Below are 15,583 nucleotides of genomic sequence, written 5' to 3' on the forward strand. Positions count from 1 at the left end.
AGTGTTTGATAAACCCAAAAGATCCCAGATTTGGGGATAAGAACTTAGTATTTGACAAAACCTGCTGTGAAAACTGAAAAACAGCATGAAAAACTGAAAAACAAGTATAGAGCAATATCTTACACCAAAATAAGATCTAAATGTATATATGATTTAAAAACATAAATAGTAATACTATAAGTAAAAATAAGGAATAAATTAATTAATTAATAAATTAAGGAATGTCAGACGTATAGAAAAAGGAAGACTTTATGACCAAGCAAGAGATAGGAAGAAGCACTACTAGATTAAAATTGACAACTTTGATTATATGAATTTTTAAAAAAGTTTTGACCAATAGAACCCACACAACCAAGATTAGAAGGAAAGCAGAAAGCTGGGAAACAATTTTTACAGCAAATATCTCTGCTAAAGACTTCATTCCTCAAATACATAGAGAATTGGTTCAAATTTAGAAGAACACAAGTCATTCCTCAAAGAATATGAAAAGGCAGTTTTTAGATGAAGAAATCAAAGCTATCCATAGTTATATTTTAAAAATTCTCTAAATCAACACTGATTAGAGAAAAACAAATTGAAATGACTATGAAGTACTACCTTATTCCTATGAGATTAGTTTATGTGACAGAAAAGGAAAATAATAAATGTTGGAGGGGATGTAGGAAAAATGGGAGCTGTAAATTAGTCCAACCATGTTGTACAATAGTTTTCTATAAAAATTGTACATACCTTTTGATTTAGCAAAGCCACTATTGGGTCTATATCCCAAAAAGATATAACAAGGATTTATCTATCTGTACAAAAATATTTATAACATCTGTTTGATATTGAGGGGATGCCCTCAATGCAAAGTGAAATGAGCAGAACAAAGAGAACACTGTACACAGTAACAGTAACATACGATGATCAACTGTGAATGACTTAGCTGTTCTCAGCAATATAATGATGCAAGACAATTCCAAAAGATTTGGAAAATGCTATTTGTATCCAGAGAAAGAATTGATTGAGTTTGAACGCAGATATAGTTTTCACTTTCTGTATTTTTTACCCTTAGAGTCTGTGTCTTTCACAATATGACAAATATGGCAATGTGTTTTGCATGATCAAATACACATAATCCATATCAAATTGCTGTCTCAGGGAAGGAGATGAGGGAAAGAAAGAAAATTTGGAAATCAAAAGTTTTTTTAATGAATGTAAAAAATTGTCGAATTGTCTTCATTTGTAACTAGGGAATAAATTTTATATATACATACATACACACACACACACACACACACAACACATATAAAGTCCTGATTTCATAAAAAAGAAAAAAGCCTCTTATTTGGACTACCTCAAGGTCCTTCTTACAAAAATCATTCTACACAGAGATACAGAAGTCATTTTCCTAACTGACAATGTCTGACAATGTCACTGTTCCCTTACTCAAAACATTCCAAAGATTCTCTCTTACTTGTTGGATCAAATGTAAACTTCTCTGTCTAGTAAAGTTCTTCACAATCTAGTTCCATTAGACCTTTCTAGACTTCTTATATGTTACATACTTTACCCCTCTATTGTTCCTTGAAATTGGGTTTCTTATCGTTCTTCACACAGGGCCCTCCATCTCTTATCTCCAGCCTCTGCAATGGTCTTTCTCCACCCCAGAATGCCTTCCTTCCTCACCTGCACCTCCAAGAATTCTCATCTTTCTTTAAGGTTCAGCTCAATCCCTCCCTACAAGAAGCTTCTCTTTAAAAACCTTCTATAATATTTCTCCCTCAAATAACAAATTTCTTCAATTTATATCACATTTTCTTATATATATATACATACTGTCTCCTACCCTCCTAGACTCTAAGTTCCTTGAGGGAAGAGAACATTTCACTTTTAATAGCTTACATTTACATAGCACTCTGAGCTGGATGCTTTCCAATGATTGTTTTCATTTGATCATCACAATAACCCTATTTTTATCACTACTTAATAGAGGAGGAATCTGAGGCAGACAGGTTAAATGACTTGCTCAGGATCACACAAACAAAAAGTGTTTGACCCCAGATTTTAATTGTTATTGACTCCAGACATGGCTCTCTCTCCACTATATCTTTTAGCTGCCCCAAATTCTCAAGGCCTAGTATTCTAAAAATGCAAGAGGAGAATGGGCTCCCAGTGTGAGAGTTATTTCTATCACTTTTCTGCCTTTGTTGTGCTTTCTCAGTAAATGTCCTGCCACAGAAATGAATAAAGATCTACTGGTTAAAAGAAATTGGCCCTAGAGGCAGTCAATAGAGGCTCCTGAGTAATGACAGCAGAAGCCACAATGCTTTAAGGTAACCCACAGGATCCTGAGGGGAGTATCCTTCCTTCTGGGAATCTGAGCTGCCAGTCTAAAGGAGAGCGAGAAAGAGAACCCTGAAGGTGGGCTCAAATAGTATTTACTATAGCTGAGGGGAATTCTATGGCTATCCTGCTTTATCAAGATCTTAGCATAGCCTCTGGTGAAGTATCTTATACTGCCCATGGGGAGAAGCTAGAGAAAAAAGCACCCTCGGAGCTGGTTGGCTGACTGGCCAGTTAGTGGTGCAGTAGATAGAGTTGGGAAAATCTGGGTTTAAATCTGGCCTCTGACACTGGCTGCAGGCCAAGAACTTTACTATTTGCCTTAGTATCCTCAATAGTAGAATGACACAATGTAGAATTCCTCAAATGTAAAGTGATAACAGTACCTACCCCTTAGGGTGGTTGTAGGGATGGCCTCTGTACCTATTTTTTTTAAAATAACTTTTTACTGACAGAACCCATGACAGGGTAATTTTTTTTTACAGTATTATCCCTTGTATTCACTTCTGTTCTGATTTTTCCCCTCCCTCCCTCAACCCCCTCCCCTGGATGGCAAGCAGTCCTTTACATGTTGAATAGATTACAGTATATCCTAGATACAATATACGTGTGCAGAACCAAACAGTTTTCTTGTTGCACAGGGAGAACTGAATTCAGAAGGTAGAAATAACCCGGGAAGAAAAACAAAAATGCAAGCAGTTTATATTCATTTCCCAGTGTTCTTTCTCTGGGTGTAGCTGCTTCTGTCCATCTTTGATCTGAATTAACTCTCTTTATCGAAGAGATCCACTTCCCTCAGAATACTTCCTCAAACAGTATCATTGTTGAGGTATATAATGATCTCCTGGTTCTGCTCATTTCACTCAGCATCAGTTCATGTAAGTCTTGCCAGTCCTCTCTGTATTCATCCTGCTGGTCATTCCTTACAGAACAATAATATTCCATAACATTCATATATCACAGTTTACTCAACCATTCTCCAATTGATGGACATCCTTTCATTTTCCAGCTTCTAGCCACTACAAACAGGGCTGCCACAAACATTTTGGCACATACAGGTCCTTTTCCTTTCTTTAGTATCTCTTTGGGGTATAAGCCCAGTAGAAACACTGCTGGATCAAAGGGTATGCACAGTTTGATCACTTTTTGAGCATAGTTCCAAATTGCTCTCCAGAATGGCTGGATGTGTTCACAATTCCACCAACGATGTATCAGTGTCCCTGTTTTCCCACATCCCCTCCAACATTCCCCATTATCTTTCCCTGTCATTCTAGTTAATCTGACAGGTGTGTAGTGGTATCTCAGAGTTGTCTTAATTTGCATTTCTCTGATTAATAATGATTTGGAGCATATTTTCATATGTCTATAAATAGTTTCAATTTCTTCGTCTAAGAATTGTCTGTTCATATCCTTTGACCATTTATCAATTGGAGAATGGTTTGATTTCTTATAAATTAGAGTCAATTCTCTATATATTTTGGAAATGAGGCCTTTATCAGAACCTTTGTAAAAATGTTTTCCCAGTTTATTATTTCCCTTCTAATCTTGTCTGCATTTGTTTTGTTTTCTCTGTACCTATTTTTTGAAGCCTAGAGTATGGTGTGTGGCACAATAGTTTAAAGACAAAATGTTGTTAAAAGACAAAATGAGATAGTAAAATGTGAAGCACTTTGTAGACTTTCAAATTTTCTACAAATAGCTATTTTTTTCTGCTGGGATTGTGCTTTGGTGTCTATATTCCCATGACTAGTACAGGCCTTGATATATAACAGGCACTTAATCAATATGCATTTGATTTTAAAGATTATTACATAGAGGGATGTAGAGGGCCGGAACTCTAGAGAAATATACTTGAAACAAGAATTTACAACCCAATTTCAAGGGTTTCCTCACTTTCCTCCTCTATTAAGTAGTGATAAAAATAGGGTTATTGTGATGATCAAATGAAAACAATCATTGGAAAGCATCTAGGAGGGTATAAACTCAGGAGAATTGATGAGATGATGGTTCTCTAGTTCACATATATACTTAGTATGATGATATAATGGTTCTCTAAGTTCACACATAATCAGTATGCTGTAATGATGTATTTACAATAAGGTATAAAAGGGCTAAGAAGGACTGGAAGATAGACAATCTATCTTTAACCAGCCTCGTGGTGGCTCTCATGCCTCCTGCACTAAGATCAAGACTATGCCAGAATAAAGAATCTAGACTCTTTTCAAAGTCCGATTCTTTTTGTGCAGCAAAATAACTGTATGGACATGTACACATATATTGTATTTAACTTATACTCTTACATATTTAACATGTATTGGTCAACCTGCCATCTGGGGGAGAGGGTGGGGGGAAGGAGAGGAAAAGTTGGAACAAAAGGTTCAATGCTGTAAAATTACCCATGCATATATCTTGTAAATAAAAAGCTATATATAAAAAAAGAATCTAGACTCTATTCTTGACCGAATTTCTCGTGGTGTCTAATCTGCTGAGACCAAGGCCCATCCGAAGGACCTCCAGAAAGCTAGCCCCAACATTACGGAGGGAGAGAAAGAATACTTTTTAAAATTAGGAATGGATATACAGATCTGTCTTTTTTACTTTTTTTTGGATTCATTAGAGAAGAAGTTTGTTTTTCTCACATCACACTACACTTGGTAACATTTTTAGGAAGGAATTACCCTATGCTGATGTATCAATAACAAAGATATTAAACAACAAACTATCATCCTGTGGGTATGTGGTCAATTTCGAAGGAGAATGAGAAAAGAGAATGTCTATTAGATACCATTCATGAAAGAAAACATTCCTCTTTATTAAAGCATCTTGTCTTTCTTTTCCTTCCACAAAGCTTTTCCTAGTTAAGAAGCTCTGATCTATATACCCCATCACTAAAGAAAACATGGGAATATAGAAAACTAAGATGAGAGAGAATAAATGGTAAAGCATTCAGAAACAGTATCATTTAATTCGTTAACACGTCTGCGGGTAAGGACCCTGTCTAGTCCCCCGACATCAACGCCATTCAAGTCCTTGACAGCATTTCTAGTCTAAGGTTCTAAGGGTTAAGCCACATAACCATTCGCGGTTCGGAGACTTGCCCCGTGACAGGACTGTGGCGATATAGCACTAGACTCTGTCTGGTTTCAGAGAAACTCTCCCCAAACATCATTCCCAGAGAAAACCCAGCAGACAGAAACGCCCAGCCAAGCCCTCCCTCCCTCCTCCTTCCCCGTTAAGTCTTTGTTCAGCCTCAGGTCACATTCTAACGGAACCACTTAATGCTGATTAAAGGGAGGAGCCAGCGCTGCCCCGGGGGCCTGGGGACCCACAAGTGAGAGGCAGAGAAAGTCCCGGCCGCTCGGCTCCCAAATGGGATTCAAGTGCATCCTTCAGGGCAGCCAGACTTGAGGACTTAGCCCAGCCCTCCCCGGCAGCGGGGAGCATTCATGCTGGGGACCCCGAGGAGTGGGAGACTCTCGGGAAGCCTAGCTCCGCGCGAAGCTGGGAGGTCCGTGCCTCCCCGCGCCCGGCGGACAGGCTGACAGCGGCCGAGGAGGAGAGGCAGTCGGGAGCCGGGCAGGGTGACGGTCCCCTCTGGCTCCTCGGGACCTGCTGCTGCTTCTCGGCTGCCGGCCGGCTTCGGATGCGCTACAGGCAGCCGGCCCCTCAGCGCGCAGCCTTCGGGAGGCAGGCCGGACGTCCCCATCCCGCAGGGATCCTCAGCCATGGGCAGCCAAGACAATGAGACTCTGCTGTTCTCGCCCTCCCCCGAGGCGGAGAACTACAGCCAGACAATCACCGTCGGGGACTTCAGCCCCAGCCCTGCCCAGAACTTCAGCCCCAGCATCTTCGAGGACCCCAGCCTCAGCCCCAACTTCAGCTCTAGCATCAGCCCTGATCCCAGTTCCAGCCCCAGCCCCAGCCTCAGTTCCAGTCTGAACCCGACCCCTAGCCCCTGGGAGTCAAAGGTCAGCAGTAGTCCCCAAGGTTTTGCCCACCTCCCACAGGATTGGGGCTCCCAAGCCAATCCGTTCTGGGACACCCCTCTGAACCACGGCCTGAATGTATTTGTGGGAGTGGCCCTGTGCATCACCATGCTGGGTTTGGGCTGCACCGTGGAGGTCAATCACATCGGGGCTCACATCCGCAGGCCCATCGGGGTCCTGCTGGCCCTGCTCTGCCAGTTCGTCTTCATGCCCCTGCTGGCCTTCCTCCTGGCCCTCATCTTCTCTCTGGACGAAGTGGAGGCTGTGGCCGTTCTATTATGCGGCTGCTGTCCAGGCGGAAACCTTTCCAATCTTATGTCTCTGCTGGTGAACGGCGACATGAACCTCAGGTAGGAGCTTCCCTTCTCCCTCCCGTGGGGAGCTTCTCCAAACCAATTAGCCATACGATGAGAAAAATGAAGGGAGCTGTGAAAAAGAACAGACTGGACAAAAAGTAGAGAAAGGATTGAACGGGAGAGGCTTTGCAATCAGAGAAGCAGTAGTGGCTATGTTAGGGAAAAGGGTAGTAGCTCTGAAGGTGGGAGGGAGGAAAGGGAGAGGCAGAAGCTGGGCTCCTCCACCACTAAAGTCAGTTTTAGAACCCGGATGACTGTAATTGGGGATATCAAAGAAGAGACTGTCACTGTGGGCAGCTGAACCACAGAAAATCTGTTGAATTCAATTCAACAAGTAGATACAAATAAAAAGAAATAAATAATCAAGGACAATTTAGAAAAAAAGACATGTCCAGAAGAATCAAACAACTACAGATCCTAGTCCTTCTGCTTAATCAGATCCAACCGGGATCAATGGAGTACTTTAAAATATTGGCAAATAAAGACAGGGGATGGGAGTGGAACATAACTCTTAACATTTCTCAGACAGGTTTCGTTAGGAGGGTTGGCCCTAGGCCCCTTCATCAGTCCAACATGTTGCTTTTCCCTGCAGCTTTCCTCAGATCTTTAGGGACCCCTCCCCAGACCTTAAGCTGGCTAAAGAGGCTGGGGGGAGGGTCGGGTCACTCCTAACTAGATGCTTGTTGTGTTTACTTCCATCTCTACAGTATTATCATGACTATTTCTTCCACACTTCTGGCTTTGCTGTTGATGCCCCTCTGCCTGTGGATCTATAGTCGGGCCTGGATCAATACAACTTTGGTGCAGTTACTACCCCTGGGAGCAGTGACCCTGACCCTCTGCAGCACCCTGATTCCAATTGCTGTAGGTGTATTCATCCGCTACAAATATACACGAATCGCTGACTATGTTCTTAAGGTACGGTCCTGATTCTGTTCCCAAACTCAGTTTTGTTTATCAGAACCTTAGATCACTTCTTTGACTCTTAACTGGCCTGAAATGGGGAGGATCTAGGAGGGGAGAAAAAGAGAATCAGCTTCACAAGTTACAAGGAAGAAGCTACTCTAATTTTACAAAAGATTACCTCCATCTCAAAGTAATGATTGAGGCTTATCTGAAAAGAATCTTACAAGGCACAAGTAGAAGAAACAAAAGAGAAGTAGCTAGGGAAAAATAAGAAAATGCAGTAGCAGCAAAAATATTTTCTCTAACAAGAGCTGATCAAATAATACTGCCAAAATAGGATTTGTATAAAACTTTAGGGATAACTTACTGTGTTTTGCAAAGCTCACAAAAACTGGCGTTAAGGACACCATCTAAATATAGTTTATTGAAAAAAGAAACCAAATTAGTTCCAATTGTTTTCAAGTTACAAAACATTTTAATATTTTAAAAAACAAATCTGGACATGGAAAAACTCAAAAGGAATAGAAAGGATGATTTAGTAAATGGACACTATACAAACAAAATATATGTGTGAACACAAAATAATATTTTATTTTTGAAATGTACCTTACGCCATAATCTTGGCTGTTCTTTCTTGGTGAAATATAGTTTTGCATTATTTTTGGCTGTTATTGTAGATAAAGTTTTCTAATACCTTCGAGAAAGGAAAATAAAAATGTAAGAATTCCAAAAATGTATTCTTCCAACAACAAAAACACCAAAGACATAATAAATTAACTATAAATAATAAACACCGGTTATTTCTTTTCTCTGATCTTTTCTCTGTGGGAGAGATACTGAACCAGCTTTCAATAAATAAACAAGGTTTTCTGTAGCAGTATTTAGTCAAATCAACAAAAATAATCAACATATCAAATCAAAGGCCAATCTGACAAAGCAACTGAATAGAAAACTCTATGACAAAGTTTCAATTATGTGACATTTGAGAATAGTTCATTTGTTGAACTTTACCATCAGCAATGTCTTTATTTCCTATGGTTATATTGTTATATAGAAGATCTAAACCTATTAAAAGCAAAAACAATTATGTATATTCAACTCAAAAGTCATAAGAAATATATGGCCTTAAAATATTATTTTATACCTAATTTTTAAAGTGTTAAAAGATGCTTCCTTCAAGACTTAATTGACAAAGAGAATCAAATTATCAGTTTGCATGCCAAAAACAAACATTTTAATCACTTAAAAATGAATATATTTGAAATTAACTGGAGAAGATGGTGAGGCATATGGTAGAGTGAAAAAAATACTGGACTTGTAGTCAGTTGACAAGGGTCCGACTCTCCCTATATGACATACCTCTTAATTTCCCAGGTCCCCTGTTTCATTCCCCACAAAACTGGGGGTAATGTATTCAGTTAGCTACATTCTAGAGGCAGGCTTTGAGGAAGTCCTTCTCAAACCTTAAGTCACTTTGTCCTGGGGGACTTGGGCTCTCAGTCCAACCTAGCAGAAAGTTTCTTTTAAAAGATATTTTACAACCTTCAAATAGTGATAACTAAACATGAGTGGGTGTGGGGACACCAGATCTGTGATTTCATTCCAGTAAAGGAATTCAGATGAGACAGCTTTCTTTACCAGATACAGATCAGTAAGAGACAATATAGAACCTCCAGCTTTTCCCTATACAGAAGCCAAATCTTGATCCACTATGCCAGAGCTGACTCTCAACTATCCTTAAATATGTATTATTTTAGGAAAACAAAATGGTAAGATTTAATAATATTATCAGATACCTGAAAAAAAATTTAAAATAAACATCAAGTCCCCATAATAACTAAAAGAATTAAAATAGTTGAAAGATAAAAACGGACTCTACAATAAAATATTTCAAAGGAAACAAGTGATTTCCTTGGTCCTGATTTTCCAATTGTATTGACAAATCAAATGGAACAATGTTTTTCATATTTTAAACTACAAGGATCATGTGATTATTTAGTTTCCATCTGTTTTTTATTTGAAAGTAAGTTGAATATATTTTTAGAATCTTCCAATGCTGAGATCTGTCTTAGAAGATACTATCATATTAACAGACAGAAAGTAGTATTAAGGATATGCCAATCCCACATACGAAGCTCTCTTCATAAACATCTAGGAGCTTGATGCATTATCAAAAGTATTATCTAAAATCTTACGATTTCCTACTACTCTCTCACAATGCAGTCTATTTTATCTGAATGAGTTAAAAGTATCTGGCAAGATACCAAGATGACATAGTGTTCTGTAACACAGAAAACATTTTTACTGCCAGCTGTAATGTATAAACAAGCTACCTATTATGATGATGATATAATATCGTCATAAGAAACTATTATGGTTTAACAGATAAGTAAGAATATAATATGGAAATATTCAATTTAGTTTTATAAAAGAAATACATCTACATTTGACATCAGCTTGTTTACATTCTTGACATCACAAAAATCTAAAAGATATCATGGTTCAATATTATGAAAGCTCCTTTGGAAATGTGAAATACAATCATATCACAAGTGTTAAAAATATTGCTTGTTTAAAGGAATTTTAAAATATCATTCATTTAATCCCAAATATAGTACAAGACAAGTTTTCATGCAAAAAACACAATGTCCAGTTATAAAGTTGTTATATAGTTTATGCATGTATGTATGTATACATACATACATATACATAATATAAAGTTTTATTATGTTTTGCATTAGTTAAGGCCACATTTGGAATTCTGTGTACAACCCTTGAGGCTACATTTTAAGATGGAAAATGAAAGTTTGTGAAATGGACTAGGACATTGTAGAAGAGATAGAGTAGAAATGTAGAAACTATGTTATATGATGAACAGTTGAAAAAACGAGGAATATTTAGTTTGGAGAAGAGAGGAGGGGAGCCAGAAAGCCCGATCTTTGTGTATTTGAAGGCAGTTATAGGGAAGAACTTTTTGCTCCAAAAGGGAGAACAAAAACTAACTAGTGGAGACTACAGGAGAGAAAATTCAATTCAACATAAAGGAAGAATTTAGTAAACATACCTCTGTTTAATAATAGCAAACTGAGTGGATAAGTCTGACAAGAGCCAACAATTCTAGAGGGCTTTCAAGTTTGCCAAGCAGTTTCCCATCCTATGGGACAAGTAGTACCATTCCTATTCTCCAGATGAGGACTTAGCCAGGGAGAAATCATGTTCACAAGCCAGGATCACAAAACTAACAAACGTCGGAAACAGATCTGAATCCCAGCCTTTCTTACAGAAGTCCAATCCTATTCACTTACTATATAAACTAATATCTATAATTTATTTTTTGAATTTCTCTGCATTTTATCTGATTTTCAATATGATTTATCCATTTTCTATTACTAGGTTTCCCTGTGGTCTCTGCTAGTGACGCTGGTGGTCCTTTTCATCATGACCGGTACTATGTTAGGACCTGAACTGTTGGCAAGTATTCCTGCAACTGTTTATGTGGTAGCCATTTTTATGCCTTTGGCTGGATATGTGTCAGGATATGGTTTGGCTACCTTATTCCATCTGCCCTCCAACTGCAAAAGGACTGTTTCTCTAGAAACAGGTAGTCAGAACGTACAACTCTGCACGGCCATTCTAAAGCTAACCTTTCCTCCACAGCTCATAGGAAGTATGTACATGTTTCCTCTGCTTTATGCCCTTTTTCAGTCTGCAGAAGCAGGGATTTTTGTATTAGTGTATAAGATGTATGGAAGGGAAGTTGTACATAAGCAAGATCCTCTGGATGAAGATGATACAGATATTTCTTATAAGAAACTGAAGGAAGAAGAAATGGCAGATACTTCATATGGATCAGTTAAAGTGGATGAACATAATTCAATAATGATGGAGCCCACCCAGACCTCATTGTGAGTTCCATTTAACGTAGAACAACCTATCGGCTCCTCCCCCCCATCTCTCATTTATAGTCTGTGGGATGTTTAAGCAGTATTAAAGGGCTTCATCATAGCAGGATTCTTCTACATATAACCTTATACCTTTCCACTGTAAGGCAATCTGGGCTTCGTGATTGTCAGCTACAGACCTTTCCTCAAATTTAAACACTTAAGTACATTCAATGTTATAACCTCTACATCAGATTACCCACACAAAGTTGAAGTTAAGTGAATGAATGTCTGTTCTTTAAATAATTCTTTTAAAATGGAGCCGCTATTAGAAACCGGGACCTCAAAACATGAAATTTTGGTGCAGTGTGAGTAAAAATAAGTTCTAGTTCTAAGACCATAATTGAATTTCATGTATTCATCGGGGGGAGGGGGGAATGTAGGATTTGTCTTGTATTCAGTTAAGTTCAATTAAATAAAAACGGTGTAACAATGTCAATTCTGTTGAACCTGCATCATATTAGAGAAAATCAGTAAAGACATTAAAACGCCTACTTGACTTGAACTGATATTATTTATACCAAAGAGCTAACAAATATCACTCCCCAAGTGATGTGGTGCCTGCGGGAACAACCAACACCACAATCCTCGGAGCACTTTCTCTCGGAGAGAGAAAAGGCAGCTCACGCTAACGCTCCCAAGACCAGAGAAGGAGTCGGCCCACCCTGTGGCAATTCCGCCCAGGGGGTGTCCCAGCAGCCCAGCCCAGAACGCCCCTCCCACCCCCGCCCTCAGCCCGTCTCCCGCAGACTTTCCCGGTTCTTTCCCCACGTGCTCACCACCTGGGGAACCCCGCGCTGCCGTAATTGACCAGGGCGGCTGTCTCTAGACCCCGGAGGAGGGGGGTCTTCTGGGGGTGGAGGGTGGGGGCAGACCTGCGATGGCTCCCCCCCTCCCGCCCCCCACCGCGGGGTCCCGGGGGAGTGGGGAAGGGACGAGGCTTACCTGGGCGGCAGGCCTTGCAGGCGGCCCCAACCCGGCCTAGACCGCCCCCGCGGGGAGGCGGCGTCTGGCCTCAGGGCCTCGGGCCGGGAGTGCCGCCCCCGCGGGCGGGCCCGCCTATTTAGGGCGCGGGCGGCGGGCACAGCTGGGCTGCGCACATGGCGGGCCTAGGTGACGACGGCGGCCTGGACGGCTACATGTTCCCGACCTACGGCCCATACGCGTTCCCATGCGCGCCGGGGCCCAAGGGCAAGGGCGGCGGCGGCGGCGGCTGGCGGCCCCGGGGCGCAGTGGGGGCGAACTCCGGCCTGCCGGCCTTCGGGCAGCCCCCGGCGGCTGACTACCTGGACAGCTACCAGCGGGCGCAGCTCATGGCCGTACTGGCGCAGGTGAGCCCGGGCCTGGTTCCGCGGCTGCGCAGGGCCCCGAGCCGCGACGTGGCCGTGCAGGTGAACCCGCGTCGGGACGCGGCCGTGCAGTGTTCCCTGGGGCGCCGCCCGTTGCTGCGCCGGGCCCGGGAGCTGCCCGAGGCCGCCTTCCCGCGCACCGCCGCCGTGTACTCGCCAGTGGCCTCGCGCCGCCTCGCAGCCCTCGTGGAAGAGCCCGAGGTCGGAGGCCCCGCGGAGGAGGAGGAGGGCAGTGAGGCCCAGCAGGGCAGTGAGGCCCAGGAGGGCGGCGGCCGGGAGAGCGAGGAGCCGACTCAGTCCGACGGCGCCCAGGCCGCGGAACCCGCCGACGAGCCCGAGGAGCTGGAGCAGGAGCAGGAGCAGGAGCGGGAGCAGGAGCGGGCCGCGGCCGAGGAGGCGGAGGAGGCCAGGGAGACCGCAGCCCCGGGGTCGCAGAGCCCCGAGCAGACTAAAACGAGGCTGCGCTTCCAGGTGAGAACCCTGCCCCTAATTCTAGGGTCAGCGCCCACCCCCGCCTTCCACCTGGCACCTCTGGTAGACGCCTCCCGTTTGCTGGGCTGCTGCTCGCCTTAGGGGCTGGAGTCCAAACCAGCTAGTGACTCTGGAAGGAGCGTGGGGGGCGGGGGAGAGGAGAGGGAGAGTCAGCCCCAACCCCCACCCCTAGTGTGGAGCGGGGGCTGCCTCAGAGGGTCCGGAAGCTTTCTTAATGGAAAGCCTCGGATGCTGGGGAAGACTGCCGGCGCCCAGGGACTGCTCTGCCCACGTGATCCCGCGGCCCCTTGAGGCTCTGGGAAGCCTTGGGAATGGCTGGGCCGTAGGCCGGCTTTGGGCCTTCAGCGATGCGGGTCCCGTTGGGGCCGGTCATCGCCAAGCGCCGAGGCCGCGGCGTGGAAGCACTCAGGAGACTGTTGGGGGTCCTGGACGGCCTGCCCGGATGCCTCCCCAACATGCGATTGTAACTGTCTGACAAATAAAAGTCTAGGACTGTCTTTTCCAACGGGGAGTCACGAAGGGCTAGGTTCTCATCCCTTAAAAGACCCCCAACTGCAGAAAGCTTTTGCTTTGAGTTCTTCTGCCCCCTTTTGGCCCTGGAGGTTGCCCACGTGGTATCTGCCAGCCCGCCTCTGACTGCCTCGCGCCCCGGAGAATTATGCTTTGTTTGGCTGGGTCCCCCGTAAGCGATTTCTTCCTTGGTGCGTTCTCGGAAGAGGGTCTGTGGAAATGATTGATTTCTCCTTTCCTTAGCTTTGGGAGAGTACGATGGACCTCAGCCGAATCACAAACAAGCCTCGGCTTCCCTCCTCTCTGTGAGCGAGAGAGCGGACATTACGGCTCGTTTGCCCCTTACGATGTTGTTGTTGTTTAGTTCTTAGAGCAGAAGTATGGCTATTATCACTGCAAAGACTGCAACATTCGATGGGAGAGCGCGTATGTGTGGTGTGTGCAGGGCACCAACAAGGTAAGCGGCGAGGACCTGGGAGTGTCGGGGGAGGGAGGAAGAGGGCACGCTTACCTTGCGCTCTCTCCTATCAGGTCTACTTCAAGCAGTTTTGCAGAACTTGTGAGAAGTCTTACAACCCCTACCGAGTGGAAGATATCGCCTGTCAGGTAAAATGTCTTTCCTTGCTCGGGAGTGGGTGTGATTTGGGTCTTTGTGTGTTTTTAGTGCACCTTATTTCAACAGAAGCTAGCTGGTTACCTAATAGTTATAGAATCACAAGACAGTAATAAGAAGGGCACCAGGTTAAAAGACTAGGAGAATGCTTGGTTAAAAAGTGGATTGCTTGGGCATGTTGTAGAAAGGATTCTTGGTTAGAGAGATGGCCTCTGAATTACCTTTCACATCATAGATTCCATGGTTTGGGGTCTAGTTTTTATGCCACATCCTCCATTATTAAAGCCAAATAATCTCCGAGTTCAGGTTTTGGTACACAGCATTCCTTTTTCCCCTCCAGAGTTGTAAACAGACAAGATGTTCCTGCGCAGTAAAGCTTCGCCATGTGGATCCCAAAAGACCCCATCGGCAGGATTTGTGCGGGAGATGCAAAGGCAAACGCCTCTCCTGTGACAGCACCTTCAGCTTTAAATACATCATTTAAGTGAATGTCAAGAGTCCAGATGTAGTTTCTGCAGACAAATGAGTTTCTTTTGCTTGCCACCTTCCCTTCCCTCATTTAAAAGACTAATGAGAAAAGTAAGAATATTTAACTGAACCTTTAAATAAAGGTATTATTGCAAAACAATCTATACATTATTGAGGTCTCACCTTTTTTGCTTTTAAAAATTTTTTTATTTTGGGAAACAAATCGAATCAAAAGAAAAAAAAAACTTGTAACTCATATTGCAAGATAGATTCCAGAAATTGTCCACTTTTATACAGAAATAAATCAACAATTACTTGAAAGACTTATAGAGATCAGGAAAATGATCTAAAAGAAAAACCTAATGCTACTTAACTTGGGGCACTATTGAATCTTTGCAGTAAGTTAAGAATTTGCTTCTGAGGAGGGGGGAAAAAACCATCTTAATTTTCTCTGAATTTGTTCTGGTGTACATGGTATAGAAAAATCATAATTCAGTTTAACAGAAGCCAAATCAAATAGTTTTGGAGGCAAAGAAAAAATTAATTCTGGCAATACTTGACAGTGTGATCTAAATAGGTACCTTGAAGAAAATTAAGTGCATTTAAAAAAAATTCATATTGACAAACATTTAGGGCA

At 42.6% G+C, this 15,583-nt stretch overlaps 2 protein-coding genes across 3 annotated transcripts; both read left to right on the forward strand.

The window, feature by feature from the left end:
• Nucleotides 1–5,619: 5,619 nt before the first annotated feature.
• Nucleotides 5,620–12,018, forward strand: SLC10A4 (solute carrier family 10 member 4). Its single transcript, XM_051965264.1, has 3 exons — nt 5,620–6,661; nt 7,375–7,585; nt 10,967–12,018. The coding sequence occupies exons 1-3, from the start codon at nt 6,051–6,053 to the stop codon at nt 11,480–11,482; spliced, it is 1,338 nt and encodes a 445-aa protein (XP_051821224.1). The 5' UTR covers nt 5,620–6,050; the 3' UTR covers nt 11,483–12,018.
• A 333-nt stretch (nt 12,019–12,351) lies between these two features.
• Nucleotides 12,352–15,110, forward strand: ZAR1 (zygote arrest 1). 2 transcript variants are annotated; one of them, XM_051964605.1, is made up of 4 exons: nt 12,467–13,334; nt 14,230–14,322; nt 14,397–14,471; nt 14,819–15,110. In XM_051964605.1, the coding sequence occupies exons 1-4, from the start codon at nt 12,615–12,617 to the stop codon at nt 14,960–14,962; spliced, it is 1,032 nt and encodes a 343-aa protein (XP_051820565.1). In that variant the 5' UTR covers nt 12,467–12,614; the 3' UTR covers nt 14,963–15,110. The 2 variants fall into 2 exon arrangements, with proteins under 2 accessions (XP_051820566.1, XP_051820565.1); XM_051964606.1 differs by lacking the exons at nt 14,230–14,322; nt 14,397–14,471; nt 14,819–15,110 and adding an exon at nt 14,109–14,215 and having other exon boundaries at nt 12,352–13,334.
• The last annotated feature ends 473 nt before the right edge of the window (nt 15,111–15,583 follow it).

Source organism: Antechinus flavipes, chromosome 6 (assembly GCF_016432865.1).
Source record: "Antechinus flavipes isolate AdamAnt ecotype Samford, QLD, Australia chromosome 6, AdamAnt_v2, whole genome shotgun sequence".
NCBI lineage: Eukaryota > Metazoa > Chordata > Mammalia > Dasyuromorphia > Dasyuridae > Antechinus > Antechinus flavipes.